A 21,286-nucleotide genomic window follows, 5' to 3' on the forward strand; every position below is an offset into this window, starting at 1 on the left:
ACTCCTGCTCATGAATAAGCATATAGAGCAAGAACAACAGGGAAATTCACCTGAGTCCAGGTTATGCTTCAGACTTCTTGGTTTCAGAAAGGGGAGAACTTAAAGAGCTGTAAGCAGGCTGAGCACCTTACTGAACAAAGCAGATAGCAGTGGCCAGGTGTGATATAATCACCAGTAGACACGGCAAACATTGTCTAGCAAGTGTCTACAGATTCTCAGTCATCCAAGTCATGGTTGTCCCAAAGATGTTTTTTTCAGGAGGCAACTGGACTTTGTTTTTTTTTCTTTTGAAGTCATTTCACTTCTCATCCAAGAAGCTTCTTCAGCTCTGACTGGATGGTGGGGAATGGAAGGATTTATATTCCTTGCAGTCAGCTGGTTATTTGCGTCCTTTTAGAGGGTCGTTGAAGTGCCTGGAGGTTTATCTGTGTCCTCAGGGTCACCTGAGTGGAGCTCCTGGTTCCTGTAGTCTGCAATTTTTCCTCTGGAAATCGATTCCTACTCCCACACCGTTCCAAGGGTCTTCATCCCAAATTGTGTAGCTAAACAGATAACCCTTCAAGTGCTTCAACGACCCTCTAAAAGGATGCAAATGACCAGCTGTCTGCAAGGAGTAAAAATCCTTCCATTCTCCACTATCCAGTCAGAGCTGAAGAAGCTTCTTGGATGAAATGCGAAACGTCTTCAAAAGAAAAAACAAAAAAGTCCAGTTGCCTCCTGAAAAAGAACCTTTGGGACATTGTCTAGCAAATGCATTTTGTGCTGGCTGAACATTCCCCTTTTTCCAAAGCACCCCTCGGAGCAGGTGAACAAGTGTTGATTAAGGCTCCAGACACCAGGGCATTAATTGATTTCTGTAAGAACTGCGTTGGGGCCAGTCCGCAGAAGGAAGCCATGTCTTTCTTTCAGCAACCTGGTGTGTTTAACTTTGGCCTGCAAAGGTAAAAGAGAATCATTGTAGCGCACTATTCCTTTAATAGAATTAAAAAGCAACTGGCACTTCAGAAGCCAACTTGAGGCCCTACTATTTGAATCACTTAAGAACAAAGCAGATGTGCATAATATCTGAGCTGAGCCAAGCATCGGAGTATTCAGGAATCCAGAATTGGCTAGGCTGCAAAATTCAGACCTACCAAACAATGCCCACGGTACTGCTTTTAGCTGCATCTGCAGGCCTGGAAAAGGTCCCTTGATCCTTCACTCCAGGGGCCGTGTCCTCACACGCAGCAGCAGAGAGTTGAGCAGTCCAATTTCGCAGGGGCTCCCCCATTGCCTGCTTTCTTGTTCACTTTGGGCAGGAGGAGGACAAAAGACATGGCCAGAGCACAGTGGTAGAAGCTATGCACGTAGGTGTAATCCCAGTCCTAGGAAAAGGCAGAATTGGTCACATCAGCATCAACAAAGCCACATCTGGATGCTGCATCTTCATCCAGCTACCCAAAATCCATATGCAGAAAACATTTAACTAGTGGTGGGATTCAAATCATTTAATAACTGGTTCCCTGCGTGGCTGGATGGGCATGTGACTGGGTGGGCATGGCCAATTCAACGTCAAGGGGCACTTCATCTCGTCTGGCCTCTCCTTGCCACGCCCAGCCATGCCTCGCCCCTCCCCTTGTCACACCTGGCTGCTCACCTCGCTAAAGCGAGTAGTTTTCAAATAAAAAGAATGCTCGCCTTGTGCAAATAAATAACAAACATCTTGACTTCAGGTTTGATGCATCTTGCAAAGTATTACTGCTCATTCTAGTCTCCTTTCCTACTAATAGGTCCATCTCAGACTGTAATTTGCTACAACCTCTCTTGTCTTTTGCATCATTCTGAAATGTTATCTGTGGTGTTTGCAGCTTTACAAGTTTGTTTCCTCCAACCCTGTTTTGCATGCAATTTTTAAAAGTAATTTTGACATTCCTTCTTCCTTTTTAAACAAAGTAGTGGTTAAGATGCTGGCCTAGAAACCAAATGGCTCTTTGCTTGCTCTGAGTTAACAGAACATTAACAGATGGACAGAATTGGAAGGGACCTCGTAGGTCATCTAGTCTAGCCCCGCCCCACCCAAGCAGGAGGCCTACACCATTTCTGACAGATGGCCGTCCAGTCTCTTCTTGAAAGCTTCCAGTGATGAAGCTCCCACAACTTCCGAAGGCAACTTCTGTTCGACTGGTTGATTGTTCTCACTGTCAGGAAATGTCTCCTTATTGTTTTTCTCTTTTGCATTTTGATCAGACAACCTTACCTACCTCAAAGAAAAACCTCAGCATCAAAGCCAGGGCTCCAAAGCAGAAGCCGGGCCCGACCTGCTGCGTGTAGATGCTCTTATCTGGATACAGCCCTTTCTTCTCCTTCATCTTTTGCAGCTGGAGAGAAGAGAGATTACAAAGATTGGACTTTCTCCAATCACCACGGTTTAATTTTTGTTAAATGTGTTCGAGGATCATGCCCAATAACTCCATAGACAGGTTTTCATTAGATCAATTACTGTTTATTAATTATGCATCCTGTCGTTACAGGTACAAGTCTGGAACTGAGGCAGGACCGCATGGCTGACCCTTAAGTACCCCCAGGGCGTGGCTAAGGTAAGGAGGGGTTATTGGGTTAGGGTGGACCTTGGGGGCTGGCTTGCCCAGCCCCCCTGCCTCTAGCTCTGGATCAGAGGCAAGGCATTTATTCATGACAAAACCCCCTCTAAATGCCTGGCCGAGATATTTTTGTGTGGTGTGTACCTGAGGTGTCCTTTTCAAGAGGACACCTAATTTTGATGTGAGGTACGTGTGCTGTTTATTTTGCAATGGCTTTGTTAGAATGTCCGCTGTTTGTTCTTCTGTGTCACAATGTATAACTCTTATGAACCCTATGCTCGCGAACTGTCTAACGTGCTTGTACTTTATATCGATATGCCTCGACCTTTGACCCACTGCTTCAGCCTTAGATATTTCCATGGCGGCTTTATTGTCCTCATGCATGATGATGGGGTAGTTCGGTTCGGCCCATATGTCAGCGAGCAGGTCATCAAACCAGACCAGGTTGTTGGCGGCTTTGGACAAACAGATATACTCGGCCTCTGTAGTGGATGTGGCTACCAGGACTTGCTTGCCTGTATACCAATGAACTGGGCTGCTGTTTAGAAAGAATACGTAACCCGAAGTGCTCTTTCTGCACTTCACATCCCCAGCCCAGTCAGCGTCTGCATAGCACGTGAGTATGGGTGTTGTGGTGTTCTCAGGCTCTAGTGATAGGCAAGCCTCGGAGGTTTGCTTTAGGTACCTCAATACCCTTTTGATGGCTTCCCAGTGGTACACAGTAGGCTTACCCACATGTCTTGACAGCAAGTTAACTGGCAGGGCGATGTCTGGCCTGGTCCAGTTCGCAATGTATAGTAGGGAGCCTATGGTAGATCTGTATAATGTGTTGTCCTTGAACGCCTCAGCCTCATTATACATGTCCTTCAAGAAATCTGGTTGCATTGGTGTTTCACACCCCTTGGCGTTTGTCATGTTGCATTTATGTATTAGTTCCAAAATTTTATCCTTCTGTGACAGTTGGAAACCTTTGCCTGTTTTTGTGATTTGCACCCCCAAGTATTTATCTACCTTACCCAATATTTTTAGTGTAAAGTGTTTTCTCAGCTCATTGGCGAAGTTATTACATTTGCTAGCTTGATCACCGATATACAATATATCGTCTACGTATATCAAAACATACTCGAGGGAGCTGTCTGACTTCTTGGTGAAGAAGCAGTTGTTGGCCGAGGTGGCTGAGAATCCCATGGATTTCAATGTCTTGGATAGACGCTCGTACCAACGTTTCCCCGACTGTTTGAGTCCATACAAGCTTCGGTTTAGGATCCAGGTTTCTCCCTTCTTGGTGTTTTGGCTAGGTGGCGCTCTCACGTATATCTCTTTATCGAGCTCAGCGTGCAGATAAGCGGTTTGCACGTCGAATTGATGCACTTCTAACCCTAGCAGTGATGCGATTACCAGCGCACACTTCACGCTCTCAGCCCTGACTGTGGGGGAGTACTTTTCCGTGTAGTCATCAGGATATTTCTGGGCGAACCCCTGTGCCACCAGTCTAGCTTTGTAGAGCGCTTTGTTTCCCTCTAGTGTTTTAACTTTGTAGACCCACCTAGTGCCTATGGTCGTCTTTCCTATTGGGACTTTAGAGGGAGTGTATACGTTTAGTTCCCTCAGGCTGTCCATTTCCTTTTCCATGGCCTGTTCCCATTTTTCTCTCTCCTCATCCGGTAACCTCAGTACATCCTCATATGTGTTGGGGGTTAGTTGGTTAGTGTGGAGGGATAGTACGTAGTCCCCTAACCTTTCTGGCCTTTTGCCCCTGTTTGCCCTGACTGGCCTGTCAGGAGGTGTCTCTGTGTCATGCATGTACCTAGCTTCTCTCTCGGTGAGTGAGTCCACTTTGATGCATGGGTGGTTTTCTTTCCATCCCTTCACTGGTATTTCCTGTCCTTTGGGTTTATTCTTTCCCTGTTCAGTGCCCCTTCCTGCTTGGTGCTTTATTTCCCTTTGATCATCCCCTGGTCCATCCTTGTTAAGGGACACCTCGTTGAGATGTATTTTGGACCAGTTAGTGTTTTCGTGAAAAACAGCTGTTCGTGATATCACGAAATTGTTGCTGCTGTCTATGAAACCTGTATCCCTTCGTCCCTGGTTCATAGCCCATGAACCTCATCCTCCTGGATACCCTGTCTCCCTTACGTCTGAGTTGTTTGGGGATGTGCACATCTGCTGTGACCCCGAATATGTGTAAGTGTGACACCTGTGGTTTCCTTTGGTACATTAACTCGTATGGAGTTTTATTCAGTACGCTGGACCATAGCCTGTTTAAAGTATAATTTGAATAAATGAGTGCTTCGGACCAGAAATGCTGCCCTAGGCCGGCATCCTCTAGCGCGCACCTCATCATGGTCTGTAGTGTTCTGTTTTTTCGTTCTGCCACGCCATTCTGAAAGGCGGAAAACGGAGAAGTCGTGTAATGGACCATCCCGCGTGCCTTCAGCCACCGCGAGAAGTCGCTTGATAAAAATTCAGACCCCCGGTCTGTCATTATTTGCCTGATTTTGGTGTTGTGCTGTGTCTCCACCCTCGCATAGAATTCCTTAAATTTTTGGAATACCTCATTCTTGTGTTTTAGGGTGTACACGAAGCCATAGCGGCTGAAATCATCTACTATGGTCAGGAAGTACCTTTTCCTGTACTTGATGGAGGGCCTTAGTGGTCCCACTAGATCCATATGTACGAGTTGGAAGATCGAATTAGTTGTGCGTACTGACTTTTTGGGTCTTGGTTTGGTTTTTAATTTGGAGCTCTTACAAATAGAACACTCGAGGTAGTTCTCACAATTCTTTATTTTTATACCTTCAGAGCATTCCAACATTTTCTGCACCACGGGAAAGCTAATGTGTCCTAGTTTTCTGTGTAATAGGTGGGCACAGTTGTCATGCATCAGTTTTCCTATCGCTGGTTTCTCCTCCCTGGGTGCCCCCTGCTCACTGGGATCATCAGTGGTGTGTGCGTGCCTAACCCCTTCTACTTCCCCACTTGTGTTGTCTGAGCTATTGGGTCTAACCCCTCGGTGATTGTTTACTTCTGGCTGTTTGTCCTTGGCTGGGTGGAAGAATGGTAGTTCCCCACTGACTACTACTTTCCCTATCCTTTTACCCCCTCTAGTTACCTGTGCCTTTCCTTCTTTGAAAGTCACCTCGACATTGTTATCCTTGCTCAGTTTTAGGGTGGCAAGGATGTTATATGGTATATTTGGCACTAAAAGTACTCCCTGTATCACACCTATTCCTGGCACGTATGCGTTACCTTTGCCTGTTACTTATACGTTATTCTGGTTAGCCACTTTTACTACAAAGCTTTCTCCTGTAAAAGAGGTTAGTAGATTGCGGTCGTATGTGGTGTGGTTTGTGGCCCCTGAGTCCAGGAGCCATGTGCCTTCCTCCTTGTCCTGGCCTATGCGTCGTTCTTGATCCCCTATGCCATACAGTGATCCAGTGTGGCTCTCCCTGGAACTGTCCCTGTGATCTCTCCTGTCCCTGGGGCTAGGGGAATCCCTACGCCTGTGTCTGACCTCTGGTGAGCGTCCGCTGGTATGTCTTGCCCTTTGTTCTGGTCTATCTCTTCTATGTACCCTGTCCCCTGTATTTTTAGGGCAGTCCCTTTTGTAATGGTTTCTTGATCCACATATATAACACTCTGTGTTGCTGTGGTTTCTACCCTGTGGCTCAACCTTCCTGCTGGGTCTTTGCTCCCTGCGGCTTAGAGAGCGGTCCTTTCTGATGCTATCTTCGGATATTAGTTTGCTTGTTAGTAAATCCAGTGAGAGCCTCCCTGTCCCTAGGTTGTCTATCTGTGTAATGAAGGTGTCCCAACTGGGGTCTAGGGAATTTACTATGATACTTATCATGGTCCTCTCGCTTATGACCTCCCCCCTTTGTGTCAGCTGGGCCCTGGTGTTATTTAGTGATAGTAAATGCTCGCTCATTGGAGTCCCTGCCTTGAGTTTGGTGGCATAAAATTCCCTGGACAGTCTGGTGGTGCTGGCAACGCTTTGGCAGTAAAATAGTTTGTGCATTCTCTGTATTATTTCTAGAGCAGTCAGGTGGTGGCTAATGCTGGGGTAAATACTCGGGGTAATGCTGGCAATGACAATACAGTATGCTTTGTGGTGGATGCAATCTAATTCAAAAGTCCAGGGTTTTTCTGGGGGGTCTGTAACCATGGACAATAGGTCTTCCTTTAGCAGAGTGGCTTGGAGCTGTTGATTCCAGTCCAGGAAATTCTCCCCATCTAGCCTTAGTTTGGGAAAGTCACTGGGCAAAGTCCCTGAATTGTAAGTTAAATTACTTACATTATGTCGCTGTCCATGGTTCCTCACGTAAGGATACTCACAATAAGGCAGAGGAACGACTGTGGCAAGTCTGAACTGACTTGTCTCTATGTGCTTGCGTCGGTGTAGCTCTATGTCCTGTTCCGTTTCTCTTACAGGGGCGTGCTGCGCATGCGTGAGGTTCATTTCTCCCCAGTCGCCGTGGAGTGAGGAGCTCGTCCATGCTGCTCCCGGGTGAAGGCCCCAATCTTCCGGATGGGCCTTCAGTTCCTTCCCGGTCGGCCTCGCTTGCTCGGGATCGTCGCGGATTGCCGTCTGGAGTCTCGGAAAGCGGTGAGGATCGTCGGTAGACGCTGGGAGTCCCGCTGGGGCCGCGAATGGTCCCGGATGGCCCGGCCTCGTGCGGATGCCGCCTGTGGGTGTCGGGCCGAGCCCCCTGCCCGCCGATGGACATCCCCTGCCTGCGGATGGCCTCGTGGTCCATGGATCTGGTCCCGGTCGTCGGTCCGGTGAGTAATCCCATCGCCCTTGGTGTCCCGTTTTTGTGGGTAGGCTCCTTAGGGGCTCTGGGTGGCCCTGGGTTCATGCGATGGTGGTTAGTTCCCCAGGGTGGGTGTCGGTGCCGGCCCTCCTCGCGCTGGGGTCCCTTTTGCTTTTTGGCCTGGCACCGGGGTGTATGGTCGGTATTTTCACCTTGTCCCCTAGGGCCGCGGCGATTAGTTCGATGGCTTTATTGACCTCGGGCTCGGTAGGCGGGCCTGTAGGTTTTGGTTTTGGGCTTTTGTGCTTTTTGCAGTATTTTTGGTCGGTTGTTTTTGAGTAGGCCCCGATTCCCGCCATGGGATTTAAATCTCAGGAGTCTATTGGTGGATGGTCGGCCATCTTTGATGACGCCACCTCCCAAGATGGCCGCCGTAAAAAGGGCGCGAAGTCTCCTTCGGCCTTTGCGGTGGGTTTTTGGTGGGGGAAATCTTCCCTTACCGGGTCTTCGTCGCTGTAATCGGATTCGTCTTCATCTTCCTCACTCGCTGCTTCGCAGCCTTTGATCAGGCTTCGGAGTTCCGCGATGAGGTCGGTGTTGCTTTGTGACGAATCTATCAGCTCCAGGAGTTTTCCTTTTAGGTCGTGCATCTCTTCTTTTGAGGTTTCGTGTTTCGTCCACCCCTCGTTGCTTCTGGCCGGGGTGGATGGATGGTGGAGTAGGCCGCTCGTCTCGGGTGCCTCTCCTTGCATGGTTTCGGGTTGGGCAGATCGTTCTGCCATCTTCTTGGTGAATGCTCTGGTATTCACCCTGTCCGTTGTGGTCCTTTGCATGCTGTGGAGTATTAGGATTGGGCTATCCAACCATCCTCTGCTACCATATTGTTAAATGTGTTCGAGGATCATGCCCAATAACTCCATAGACAGGTTTTCATTAGATCAATTACTGTTTATTAATTATGCATCTTATCGTTACAGGTACAAGTCTGGAACTGAAGCAGGACCGCATGGCTGACCCTTAAGTACCCCCAGGGCGTGGCTAAGGTAAGGAGGGGTTATTGGGTTAGGGTGGACCTTGGGGGCTGGCTTGCCCAGCCCCCCTGCCTCTAGCTCTGGATCAGAGGCAAGGCATTTATTCATGACAATTTTAAACCCTAGTGACGCAGGAAGAATCCCATCACACAGTTTTGCTTGTGGTGACATATTTTGTAATCTTCCAAATCCTTTTAGAATATAGTGTTACACTTGTCTAGCTGAAATGAGTTCAGTGGGTTTGCCAGGTTAGGATTTTTTCTTACCTGCAAAGACAGTTCAGTTTCCATTCTATTTTGCTAGGGATGGGAATGGGGGTGGGGGTGGGACCTAATTTATCTCTTAATTTATGAAGTCCTCAAGTTGGAGAGGGCCCCCCAAGGCCACACTGCTCTTTGCAGGCCTCCCACTGAAACATACTGGACATCACTGGTTCCCACTTGAAGAATTATACTTCCAGACTCAAATTGCCCTTTTTGCTAAAAATTCCTTCCACCTCTCCCAACATAATCTGTTTCCTATCATCTAAATCCATTATTCTGGAAAAGACATTGATGGTGACCTTCCTCACTAACAGCAATTTTTCAGATAATTGTAGAATACCATAATCCCCCCCCCCAACCAAGTCTCTTTTCTAAAGGTGAAATATCTCCAGGACTTCATTTTCTCTTCACCATTCCTCTGATTATCATATTTTTCTCAGTCCCATCAAGATCATTTTGAAATTTATTCCAGTTCTCCTGCACCCTTTTTCCCCCACTAACAATGGGATATATTCATATTTTGCTGAAAGGCCTTTTCCTTCTATTGTTGAGGTGATTGTTTTTGCTTCTAATTTGACCATGATGGAATTCCTCAGCAGACACCTGCAAAAGCTGCAAATGGCGCCCAGTCCACGCATGAAGCCACAGTAGGACACTGTTGTAAGAGAACGGCAGTTGGCAGTGATTGGGAGTATCCTGTCCACTGTTATCAGGAAATTTACCCTTCCCTGAAATTGGCATGGTTTTATTCTTAAATTTTATTCTGAAGTTCTTCTCAGGTTTCAGTTGAAGTGACCCTTATATGCCAGCCCTTTTGTACTGTGACAAAGATGTGGCCTTACCCATTTGACTGTTATGACGAGAACTGCTGTGCCGATCGGTCCGGAGTAGACACCGTATCCCCATCGGTCATGGTAGATCCTGACAGCTATGGTAAGCGCTCCAAACATCACCAAAGTTGATCGTTTGGGTTCATCAAACTCTGCCAGAGCTAATAAAATGATAAGAATTGAAGTACAACCTCATTTAAAATCCCAACTCTTACCAGAACACTTTTAAAGGTTCCCTGGAACAGCACCCTAGTTCACCTGATGTAAAAAAAACAGGGTTAGATCTTGGTTGCTGTTTCAGTGGAGCCAGTTGGAGAAGGGGAGGCTGAAGAGGAAAACCATGATGTGCTCTATGGTTTTAATACTTGAGGGGCTGCCACAGAGAGGAGGAAGGGGGTCAAGCTATTTTCCAAGGCACCGGAAGGCCGGACAAGGAATAATGGATGGAAACTGAAGAAGGAGCTATTCAACCTGGAAATAAGGAGAAATTTTCTGGTAGTGAGAACAATCAACCCATGGAACAGAAGTTGCCTTCAGAAGTTGTGGGAGCTTCATCACTGGAGGCTTTCAAGAAGAGGCTGGGCTGCCATCTGTCAGAAATGGTATAGTCTCCTGCTTGGGTGGCAGGGGGGTTGGACTAGGTGACCTACAAGGTCCCTTCCAACTTTCTTAATCTGTTAAATCTGTTTGGGTAGACATATTATCACTCCCAAAGCCCTACATGGCACAGAGCTGGGACAGGAACATATGGTCCATGGGCTGCATCTGAAACACCACCAAAATTACCAAAATTACCCAAAAAGAAAGAGCCACCTGGCCCACAGGCCTGCCTCCTTCAGAGCAAAACTTTCCAAATGGTTTCCTCCCCAGAGTCCTCCCAAGTATCATTGTAAATATTTGTCACAAGTGGGGTTTATTTATTTATTTATTGAATTTATATTGCTGCCTATTCGCTCATGGCAACTCAAGGCAGTTTACAGAATATAAAACCACATTTAAAACAGGGGTGAAATGCTCCCGGTTCGGACTGGCTCGGGTGAGTAGGTAGCGATGATGGCCGGTGGTTCGGAGAACTGGTAGCAATGGAAGCTGGAGGCTCCAGCCACCCGCCCCATTCCCCGGAGTCGGGGAATGCACCATTCCCCAACTCCTACTGCTCATCTTTCTCCCGCAGCTGGCTGTCAGGGAAGGCAAATGCCCGAAAGATACCGGAGTCGCTCACTCTCCTTCCTGAATGAGCCGCTCTGGTCCATGCGCTAGCTGCACAAGCGCACACTGTTTACTTAATTCAGCGGCAGGTTGGATGTACACTTGTGCAGCCGGCGTGTGGACCAGAGTGGCTCATTCAAGAAGGAGAGTGAGCGACTCTGGTACCTTTCGGGTGCTTGCCTTCAATGACAGCCAGCTGTGGGAGAAAGGTGAGCAGTAGGAGTCGGGGAATGGTGCATTCCCCGACTCCGGGGAATGGGGCAGGTGGGCGGAGCCGTGTGGCGAAGGGCGAGCGGCAGCGGCTCCGCGGCAAGGCCGGCATCGGGGAATGGTGCATTGGACCAGAGCGGCAATTGTATCTGAACGGCCCCAACTCTGACCCCCTTTAGATGGACCGTGAAGACCTGACTCAAGTCCTGGCTTTGGCTTACAGAGAGATAAGGGCACTCCATCTGAGGGGGTTGGTAGTCGCTTCCACTATCTGCTTTGTTTTGTGGTCTGGCATCTTTCTTTTTTTGCAATACAGAATAACAGGGTTGAAAGGGACCTTGGAGGTCTTCTAGACTAGAGAGAATTCACGAAGATTTCCTATGCAGTTTGGATTGTTCCCTACTCCTTCAGGTGTCCTTAATGCCCCTCCCCCCATGCTCAAAAGAAGCAGCCCTTCTGGCTTACCTATCAGTGAAACCCACATAGATAAAGCGGTTCCAAAGATGCTGAAGTATTGCAGGAGATCGTACTTCATGAAACAAAGGAAGGTGAGCCCAGGGCCTTCGCAGGCATGGCAGACCTGGTGGGAAACAGTGGCTTGTTTATTTCCAGGGTTTCTGTGATAAAAATTGTAATTTAAAAAAATTGCATCTGAATCCTCTTGTTTGAAAAGCAATTAAACACCCACCCACCCTTTACTTCATCAGGCTATTCCAGAGAGTTGGTGCCATGGCAGTAAAGATCCTGATCATCTGTGGACAAAAGTTTTATAGCCTCAGAGGACGAAGGTAAGTTTTAAGATTCTTTGCAATTTATATCATTAAACATTGAAAGCAGTTCTTTGAAACAAGAATGTTAACCAATGTGGAACTTGAATGCCCTCCGGCTCCTTGCCTGACCTGACTTTTTTTTTTTTAATCCTTTAATTAGACTTGCATGCTTCTGGCCCTCCTGGACCATAGGCATTCTTTAGAAATAAACAGCCTGGTGTCTTGATTGATATTCACTCAAATAAACAACAAAGACTCATCAGAGTAAGAAGTGTGTAGGTATAGATGCTGAAAAAGTAGTCAGTGCTATGCAGGAACCACATTAACAGTTTTCCATTTCATTTCTGTCAGATGTGCAGACTGCTGTCTTGGAAGAGAGCTCTAACTGATACACTGGAGAGAGAGAGAGAGAGAGAGAGAGAGAGAGAGAGAGAGAGAGAGAGAGATACAGTGGTGGGATTCTGCCGGTTCTAGGGGGTTCGGCCGAACCCTTTGTTAAATTGCTGGCTCACCCCGCCCCTTGCCCCGCCCCTCCGCACCACTATTTATTGCCTATAAATAGTGGTGGGCGAGGGGCGGGCGAGCCAGCAATTTAACAAACAGTTCGGTGTTTTTTTGTAATTTTATTGGCCCGCGGAGCTTCAGCATAGGCTAATTAGCCCCTTGATTCTATCGGCCTCCCGACTCTCAACTGATTTGCTCTCAGCTGTTTTGCTCAGGGCTCTGCTGCTTGCTTGCAAAGAGTGCAGATTTTTTTCCCCCTATCTATGCTGAAAAACGAAACTGAAAGTAAAAGCCTGCTTTACTGTTGCTGCAACGTTGGAAAATTAGGCAGGCAGATTTCTTTTCTTTTTCCTCACCAAAAAAGGTAGGTGCAAACTACCTTTAGTGGAAAGGTAGTTTTCCCTAAAGAGGTAGTTCCTCTTTAGGGAAAAAGAGGAGAGTTCAAGATTTTAAAACACAAAAGAAAAAAAGCTCTATTTAAATAGGGAATTGTAATAATTGAGATACTATTAATTGTATATTGTGTTGAAAGCAGAAATTGTTAAACTGTGGTTTGGAGGAATATATGGGGGAAATTATTTGGTTTATTATTATTGGTAAATATAATTAATTGATTTGTAAGAAATTGGATTGCATGGAAATAATTGGAATATTCATGTTCATATTGATTAATATACAAAAAAGATAGTTATATAACTAATTGATTTATATTAAAATGCTGAATTTATATTAAACAACTGTAATATTACATAATTAACCAATGTGATGATGGATATAAAAATAGATGACAATGAGAAGGGGTATAATATAGAATAGAAAGGAAAAATTTAATTTGATTAAGATTAGAGATGAGGATGAAGGGTAATATTGTTTTTTTTTAAAAAAATAGATAAGGAATAAATATGGCAAAAAGCAAATATAGAAATTGTAAATTTAATTGAAATGACTAAACACTGTGTTGGAAGAAATATCCTTCTGGGGATGTTTAAATTTGTGAACCAGCCAAATACTCTGTTCAAAGAAAATTACATTGTATGTTTGTATGTGTGTTTCTAATTACTGCTATTTATTCATATTTATTCTCTTTTATTCTTTAAAGTTTAACAATTCATTCTTTATCTTAATATCTTTATATTTGTTTGGGGTTGCCTTTCTTCCATTTCATCTTTTTTACTGTACAGCAATCTTTCTCCTCAAACCTACCACCTCTCTCTTTTCTTTCCTTCTTACTTTCTCTTCCCTCCTCTTCTTCTCCTCCTCTCTTCCTCCCTCTCTTACCCTCCCTCTTACTCTAATTTCCCTTCCTCCCTTCTCTTCCTTCCCTGTCTCTCCTTCTTTCTTCCATCTCTCTTCTCCTTCCTTCATCCCTCTCTATTGCTGTATCCTTTTGTGCATATGGATTACTCAGAGGGCTGAAAAAGTTATTTTTGACCGGTCCTCGCACTTTTGACCAGTCCTCGCACTTACAACTGTACTCACATTTTATGTTTTGAGCCCTATCTTGTCACTGTGGTGAAGACAATTAGTGGTGAAATGACTGACACAGTTGTTAAGAATGCTGCAACGGGCATAAATGTGAGGAAGGTCATAAGTGCGAGGACCGGTCAAAAATGTGAGGACCAGTCAGAAATGACTTTTTTCAGCCCTCTGAATAGTCCCTATGTGCATATGGACTAGTCAGAAGGCTGAAAAAGTTATTTTTGACCGGTCCTCGCACTTTTGACCAGTCCTTGAACTTACGACTGTCCTCACATTTTACGTTTTACGCCCTATTTTGTCACCATGGTGAAGAGAAGTAGTGGTGAAATGACTGACACGGTTGTTAAGAATGCCGCAATGGGCATAAATGTGAGGATGGTCATAAGTGCGAGGACCAGTCAGAAATGACTTTTTTCAGCCCTCTGAGTAGTCCCTATGCACATAGCACGCCCACCCGGTTACATGACAAGCTAGCCACGCCCACCCAGTCACATGACCACCACACCCACCCAGTCACATGACCAACTAAGCCACGCCCACAGAACCAGTTGTTAAAAATATTGAATCGCACCACTGGATAGATAGATAGATAGATAAGATAGATGTGTGTGTGAGAGGGAGGGGGGAGGGAGGGAGAGAGAGAGAGAGAGAGAAAGAAAGAGAGAGAGAGAGAGAGAGAGAGATGGAATGGTTTCCACAAAAACTCGAAACTTTCCCTATGAACATCCTGCAATACCTGGTTGCTTCTACTGGCACCAAAACCTTCTCTGAAAACTATTCTTGGTATTTTGCATTTCCCTTCTTGTGTGTAAAGGATTTTTTTCCCAGGCTGTTGCTTTTTTCAGGCCACAAAACAACTTGCTTTTTTCAGGCCACGAAAGACAAAGGTCCCTGGTTGAACTGGGACTTGGTTCAAAATATATAATAGTCTCCAGAGTTTAACAATTGTAGTCTGTTACAGGAAAAAGAACAAGCCTCAGACATGCATTGCGATGTGGGTTAACCAAACATGTGAGAAAAGGATACAGAGGGAGAAAAGCAGGCAGCTGTTCCATCCGAGAATACACACTCACCCTCTCTCTTTTTTATGAATGAGAATTCTTGGCTAAAATGGTTAGTGGGAAGGAGGACTTACCGAGACAAAGAACATGGTGAAGAAGTAGACCATGGCCTCCATGTGGAACTGCCTCTTGGCTGCGATGCTGACGGTGGGGAGGAAGGCCAGGCTGCTGACGGTGGGCAGGAGGAACTTGGCAGCTAAAGAGCCCATTGGGAGGAGAGCAGCTCCTACCCCCGAGGGCTGCCCAGGAGACTGGGGAGCCAAGGCCAGGCCCTGGCTGTGCTGAGGAAAGAAGGCAGCTGGAACTGAGGACAGAGGCCTCACACACCTCCCCATCTCTTCTCTTCTTCGATGGACAACAGCCGCAGGGAGCCCACCAGCTGCTCCTGTTCTTGGGTTCCACTTGAACAAATGGCCCCTTCCGTCTCCCAGGAGGAGGCTTCCCTCTGGAGCCAGCTGTCTTTGGAGCAGCTCCTGAGAAGGGCAAATGGGGCGGGGGAGGAAGAGGAGGTCACCCTTGGTCATTGATTGCTGAACCCTTTGGAATAAACTGTTCCCCATTGGGAGGAGGAGAAATCCGGGATCTGGCCCAGGGCAGAAGGGGATTTGATCTGCAGAGGGTCCTTCTTCCTCCAGGAAAAGAGGCCCTTGCTCCAAGGAGGTTTTGGGAGGGGTTGCTGAGGACAGACTCCCGGGCACATGGTTCCCAGCTGCCTGGGAGCCCCAAGGTAGTACAGTGGTTTAATGCACCCTGTTATTAACACAGCTGCCTGCAATTTCTGCAGGTTCGAATCTTACCAGGCTCAAGGTCGACTCAGCCTTCCATCCTTTCTAAGGTAGGTTAAATGAGGACCCAGTTTGTAGGGGCAATAAGCTGACTTTGTATAAATATACAAAAGTATGAAGGCTATTGCTTAACGCATTGTAAGCCGCCCTGAGTCTCCAGAGAAGGGCGGCATATAAATCAAATTAAAAAAAAAAAAAAAGGTGCTCTCCACCTTGTCAAAGCTGTTTCCTGGCCTCTTTAGGGGCTAGCTGCTAGGTACAGCAAAATACCAGACTGCACCCTATATAAGGAAATGTAAATGCAAGTAAAACACAATTAAGACACGGGACAATGTAATGGCATACATTCCAAAGCTTTATTATTTCTTGTCTATCAGATATGTATGCCACCCAACTCCCAACCTAAAACAAAGTCTCAAAATAAAAACCAGAATATGATCAGAATAACCCCCTGGTCAAGCAGGAGACCCTATGCTACTAATTAATTAACCATTAATTAATTGTATACCTATTCAAAAACATAAACGACTTAGATGAGGGAATCCTAAATCGTATTAACAGAGGGATACAACCAAGATCAAGGGAGGTACTACTACCACTCTATAAAGCGACCACACCTAGAGTACTGCATCCAGTTTTGGTCACTACACTATAAAAAAGAGGTTGAGACTCTAGAAAGAGTGCAGAGAAGAGCAACCAGGATGATTAGGGGACTTGAGGCTAAAACATACTGTTAAGGAATTTGCAGAGTAACCCTTGAGTAGCAAGGGTGTGCACATGAAAGCGATTGAGAGTAGTTATGAATAAACACAGTAAACACACAGATACAGTGAGTTGTGTTTACTTTCAGGAAATAGTAAGGCACAGTCCACTAAACAGTCCAGGTCATACACATATAAAGCAGGAGATAGCCAAAACGACAGTCCAGGGATAATTCAATTAGAAAGTCTTCTTACCAGTTGTCGTCGTCATTCACAATAAACAGTTCCTCTGGATTTGCAAACAGTATCATACAAAGATATCAGAGCAAGAACAGCAAAGAGAACAAACCATGTTAAGGACTTCTTAAGGACATTGGCTACAGAGCTAACCAATCAGGACACAGTATGATGCAATACAGCAGTCTTAAAATTATATTGATGGTTTATATATTGCCAACCCAACAAGTTAGGTAATAGTCACTTCCTAACACATACAATGAATGGTTGCAGGAACTGGGCATGGCTAGTCTAGTGAAGAGAAGGATCAGGAGGAGACATGATAGCAGTGTCCCAATATCTCAGGGGCTGCCACAGAGAGGAGGGGGTCAAGCTGTTTTCCAAGGCACCCGAAGGCCAGACAAGGAACAATGGATGGAAACTGACCAAGGAGAGATTCAACCTGAAAATAAAGGGATTTTCTGGCAGTGAAAACAATTAACCAATGGAACAGAAGTTGCCTTCAGAAATTGTGGGAGCTTCATCACTGGAAGCTTTCAAGAAGAGACAGGACTGTCACCTGTCAAAAATGGTGTAGGGCCTCCTGCTTGGAGTAGATGACACCCAAGGTCCCTTCCAACTCTGTTAATCTGTTAATCAAGACTAAATTGCAAAAAAGAAGCCCTTTCCTGGAAAGGACCAGTGCAGCTCAAATGGGAATGGGGCTCCCCTGGACTTCAGAGTTGGCTCAGATCAACCCAGGGTGGGAGAGTCAGGCAAACATCCGGATGGTTGAGTTCAAGGTGACTTTGCTGGTAACGCTCCCCCCCCCCCAGGGCCTCCTTTTGTCTCCCTCTTCAGTTCCCAAGTGACCTGGCCATCTCTTAGGGACTCTGCTGGTGCAAAAGAACATTCAAGGTGGAACTGAAGCCCATTCAGGCCAGGAGGCTGAGGAAGCACTGTGGGGAGAATCAGGAGAAATAAGCCCACTCATGTTTTCTGTGCCACTTTCTGTTTCTGTTCCTTGCAAGCCTTCCATGAATGTCTTCCAGGGTGCCAGTGCATGACACAAAAACCACACTGACTCACCCACTGCAAGAGGTATTCCCTTGTATGTTTTGCTGTTGGGCATTCAGATGCTATCTACATTTTTTCTTTCTGTCATGTGGAATGTTTATTTTTTCTTCTTTTCTAAGAACAAAATAGATTATGTCAAATTTGGCCCCTGTGAAGTTAATTTCCCAGGTCCACATCTCGGGCACAGAGCCAGGAGGATGGCACTACAGAATCCTTCTGTTTGACAAAGTTATATTTTCCTTCTTCTATTTCCTTCCTTTTGCTCTCTTGCTTGCTGGCAAGACTTGTGGAGCTGCTCTGCCAAGTCAGGGTAAGCAATTTCTTCACAAGATTACAGAACTACAGAGTTGGAAGGGGCCTTGGAGGTCTTCTAGTCCAGCCCCCTGCTCAAGCAGGAGACCTTGTATCATTTCAGGCTGTCCAGTCTTTTCTTGAAAACCTCCAATGATGGAGCACCCACAAGTTCTGAAAGCAAGACATTCCACTGATTAATTGTCCCTAATTCCTGATTGGATCTCTCCTTGATAAGTTTCCATCCATGACCTGCCCCCAGGTGCTTTGGAGAGTAAGTCAATCTCTTCTTCTCTGTGACAAATATTGGAAGACTGCTATCAAGTCATCCCTAGTCCTTCTCTTTGTTAGGCAAGACATACCCAGTGTCAGTTTTGAAAGACAATTTTCTTTTTTGCTTCTAAACTGCCACATATTTTAGCTGGGGAAGTTGAGAGGGGGTTGTTGTTGGAGCAGTAGAAAGTTAGTCATAACAACATTCCGTACTCAAGGACTTTTGCCTGACTTTTGCCTGCGTCTGATGGAGACTGCCTGAAGATTGTATTCGGTGGAGTGTGAAGAGTTGATTGGAAAATGTGATGAACTTGTGGGTGTGGGGCAGGGTTGTGAACTTTTAGCTGGGTGGGGAAACCTGATGTGCCAGATGTGCCAACATGACATCTCTAATAAATTGGAACTTTGAGGAACCTCAGGTCTTGGAGCTTTATTTTGTTGGGGGTATTCCTTGGAATCCTGACATTAACCTGAATCTCCTAAATAACTAAGCAGCACCCCGAAAGGGGGCTGAATGGGGGTTCTGAGGCCCAGCACTAACCTAAAGCTTGGGTGGTGCAAAGATTCAGCGAAGATGGAAGGGAGAGAGAAGATTGCAGAGGGAGCACATACCGGAAGGTTTATTGAGACCCGGTATTCTCCTTCTGAAGGTGTGGTTCAAGCCCTTGAAGCTGCAGAGGTGATGCAAAGCCTAGGACAGTGATGGCTAACCTTTTTGCAATCGCGTGCCAGGAGAGAGGTGGGTGGGGGAGGGTCACGCGCGCACTTGCCCACGCGCATTTGTGCGCAACCCCCTCCCCCCCACTCTTGGCACATGATGGCCTGGTAGGCCCGTTTTTCTTTCTTACCTGGTTCCAGATCCTCTCTGTGTATCTGGGAATGGCGAAAACAGCCTTTCCCACTCCCTTGGAGGCCCTACGGAGGCTGAAAAAGCCCATTTCCCAACTCCCGGTGGGACAGGAAGTGACATTTTTTGCTGTCCCCAGCCTCCAGAACCTCTCTAGGATTCTCTAGGAGCCTCTCTAGGAGTCTCTGGAGGCTGGGGACAGGAAAAAAGTCACTTCCTGTCCCACCGGGAGTGGGGAAATGGGCCCTTTGAACCTCCGTAGGGCCTCCAAGGAAGTGGGAAAGGACGTTTTCGCTGTTCCCAGATATACAGAGAGGATCTGGAGCCAGGTAAGAAAAAAAAAATGGGCCTTCCCCACCCCCCACCCCCCAGGCCCTCCAGAGGCAGGAAACAGCCTGTTTCCCTACTTCTGGTGGGCCCAGAAGGCCCGAAATCAGCTGGCCGGCGTGCGCATGCGCCCCAGAGCTGAGCTGGCATGCCCACTAATATGGCTCCGCGTGCCACCTGTGGCACGCATGCCATAGGTTCGCCATCACGGGCCTAGGAGCTCGGTCCAGGGAAATGGATTCTGGGAAGAGTTGCCAGCCTGATCCAACTCCAGAAATGGGACCGAAAGAACGATCGCCTGGATGTCATACTCTATCCAGCCCTCGTCAACCTGCCTTCATACTACTCCCTGCGGAATTTATCTCCCCAGGCTGGGGATTCTATCTCGGCCAGGGGTGGGTCCAGTGCCAGTGGACACCAGCACCTGCTGCTCCCCCTCTTACAGGATCACCATGGGGACAATTTGCCCCAATGATCCCAGCACTGCTGTGGGGTCTGATCCAGTAGCCAGCAGCGCCGGCGCTGCCAGTTCCAGTTTAGCCGCCAGCATTCACCCCGCCTCCAGCCGCCGTGGCGATTCTGCCAGCAAGGGCCCCGCCACCACGGTTTAGAGCGACATTTGATGGTAAGCCTACCAAACTGGCCAATTTCCTCAGCCGAGTATGGGCTCATATAGATCAGTATGGAAAGCAATACAAAACAGATCACGACTTGGTATCTACGATCTCGGAATGAATGAGGGAGATGCTGCTGACTGGATAGCCCAGCTGCATAATGAAGGGGTTGCTGAATTAAATGATGTGGAAGGTTTTGTTGAGCTGCTCCAGGCCAGATTCGAAGACCGAGATCAAATCAACGAGAGTGAAGTCAAGATAATGGTGATGAGTCAAGGAAATCGTAAATCATAAAGGACTTCATATGGGACTTTAGACGGGTCGTGGGAAACCTTAGACATTGGCTGGACAGAATACTTCTGCATTATTTTAAAGAAGCCATTGATCAAGAAGTCAGAACCGCCTGTGGAATCTGGGGGATGCCAGAGCGACTGCAAGACTGGTAAACCATGTCAATAGCTCTTGATAGAGAAGTTCACCCATGCCACAACCCCTCAGCTGAGATGCCCCCAGGGAGAACTTTGGCTAGACATCCTCTGACAAACCCCATTGAAACCCTCCTGCTCAATCTACAGGGGTAATCAAGTGCTACCGTTGCAGACAAGTGGGTCATCAAGCTGCAGAGTGTCTGGCACCTGCACCAGTTCCACAACCGCACCCCGCCACATCAGCCTAAGGCAGAAGGGACCCACGAAAGCCCCCAGATGCCAGCAGAATTTCCCGGCAGGCAGTCAAGATTTCCCCTCCCCCTCGACAAAGACTTGCTGCCTGGGCTGGCCAGCAATAGCAGCAACGAAGACGACCCAATGGTAAATGGGACCATCCACCCCTTTGTGGTCAAAGTAAAGCTGACAGTGCCAGAGACAGGGGTGCATGGAGAGGTAGCAGCAATAATAGACACCAGCTGCACCCGTTGCTTAATTAGCTCCCCCATTGTTGAGCAGCTAGGCATAAAGACACACCTCTTAAGGCTGATGCCAGCAACGTTGCAGTGGCAGCAGTGTTTCTCCAGGAAGACCCCCAAGGGCAGCTGCTTCCTTGCACGTATGTGTCCAAAAAAACTCACGGATACCGAGCGGAGATGGGCAGTATCGGAGAAGGAAGCCTTTGCTGTTTGCTGGGTTCTTCTATCATGGCAGCACTTCCTAGAGGGAGCCAAGATCCCCCTTGAGGTATGGTCAGACCACAAAAACCTCGAAGCCTTAAAGGCCCCACGACGGCTCTCCCCCAAAGAGGTCCGCTGGGTGCAGTACTTCAAGCGGTTTGATTTCAAACTGAAATACATCCCAGGGGGTAAGAACCTGCTTGCAGATGCCTTCTCAAGGAAACCCCAATATGACAGCCAGAGGGAGGACGTCATCCATGCCATCATCCCGGACACGCAGAGTGTGGCGCAAGTCACTACTCGGAGTCAGGCCAGCAGGCAGACTGATTCCATCAATGGGAAGGTAACGGCCGACTTGAA

The 21,286-nt window shown here is 47.1% G+C and overlaps 2 protein-coding genes across 4 annotated transcripts in view; one reads left to right on the forward strand and one right to left on the reverse strand.

Moving 5' to 3' along the window:
- Positions 1 to 21,286, forward strand: part of ADAMTSL2 (ADAMTS like 2) — a 178,887-nt gene that overhangs the window by 9,171 nt on the left and 148,430 nt on the right. For both annotated transcript variants that reach the window (XM_087879686.1, XM_087879687.1), the window contains exons 2-5: positions 2,511 to 2,576; positions 7,011 to 7,361; positions 8,311 to 8,376; positions 11,584 to 11,664. In XM_087879686.1, the coding sequence (XP_087735812.1) occupies positions 11,606 to 11,664 (59 nt within the window). In that variant the 5' untranslated portion in view covers positions 2,511 to 2,576; positions 7,011 to 7,361; positions 8,311 to 8,376; positions 11,584 to 11,605. The remainder of the gene's footprint in view (positions 1 to 2,510; positions 2,577 to 7,010; positions 7,362 to 8,310; positions 8,377 to 11,583; positions 11,665 to 21,286) is intronic.
- MYMK (myomaker, myoblast fusion factor) lies at positions 844 to 15,179 on the reverse strand. 2 transcript variants are annotated; one of them, XR_004592810.3, is made up of 6 exons: positions 14,765 to 15,179; positions 11,342 to 11,456; positions 9,470 to 9,618; positions 2,241 to 2,357; positions 1,134 to 1,364; positions 844 to 933 (listed from the first exon to the last, which is right to left on the reverse strand). XR_004592810.3 is itself a non-coding variant. In XM_034427208.3 (5 exons), exons 1-5 carry the CDS (start codon positions 15,023 to 15,025, stop codon positions 1,218 to 1,220), a joined length of 789 nt encoding a protein of 262 aa, XP_034283099.1. In that variant the 5' UTR covers positions 15,026 to 15,179; the 3' UTR covers positions 956 to 1,217. The 2 variants fall into 2 exon arrangements, 1 of the variants encoding a protein (XP_034283099.1); XM_034427208.3 differs by lacking the exon at positions 844 to 933 and having other exon boundaries at positions 956 to 1,364.

The sequence above is a fragment of the Pantherophis guttatus genome, chromosome 16, assembly GCF_059756535.1.
Source record: "Pantherophis guttatus breed Tessera chromosome 16, ASM5975653v1, whole genome shotgun sequence".
Taxonomy (NCBI): domain Eukaryota; kingdom Metazoa; phylum Chordata; class Lepidosauria; order Squamata; family Colubridae; genus Pantherophis; species Pantherophis guttatus.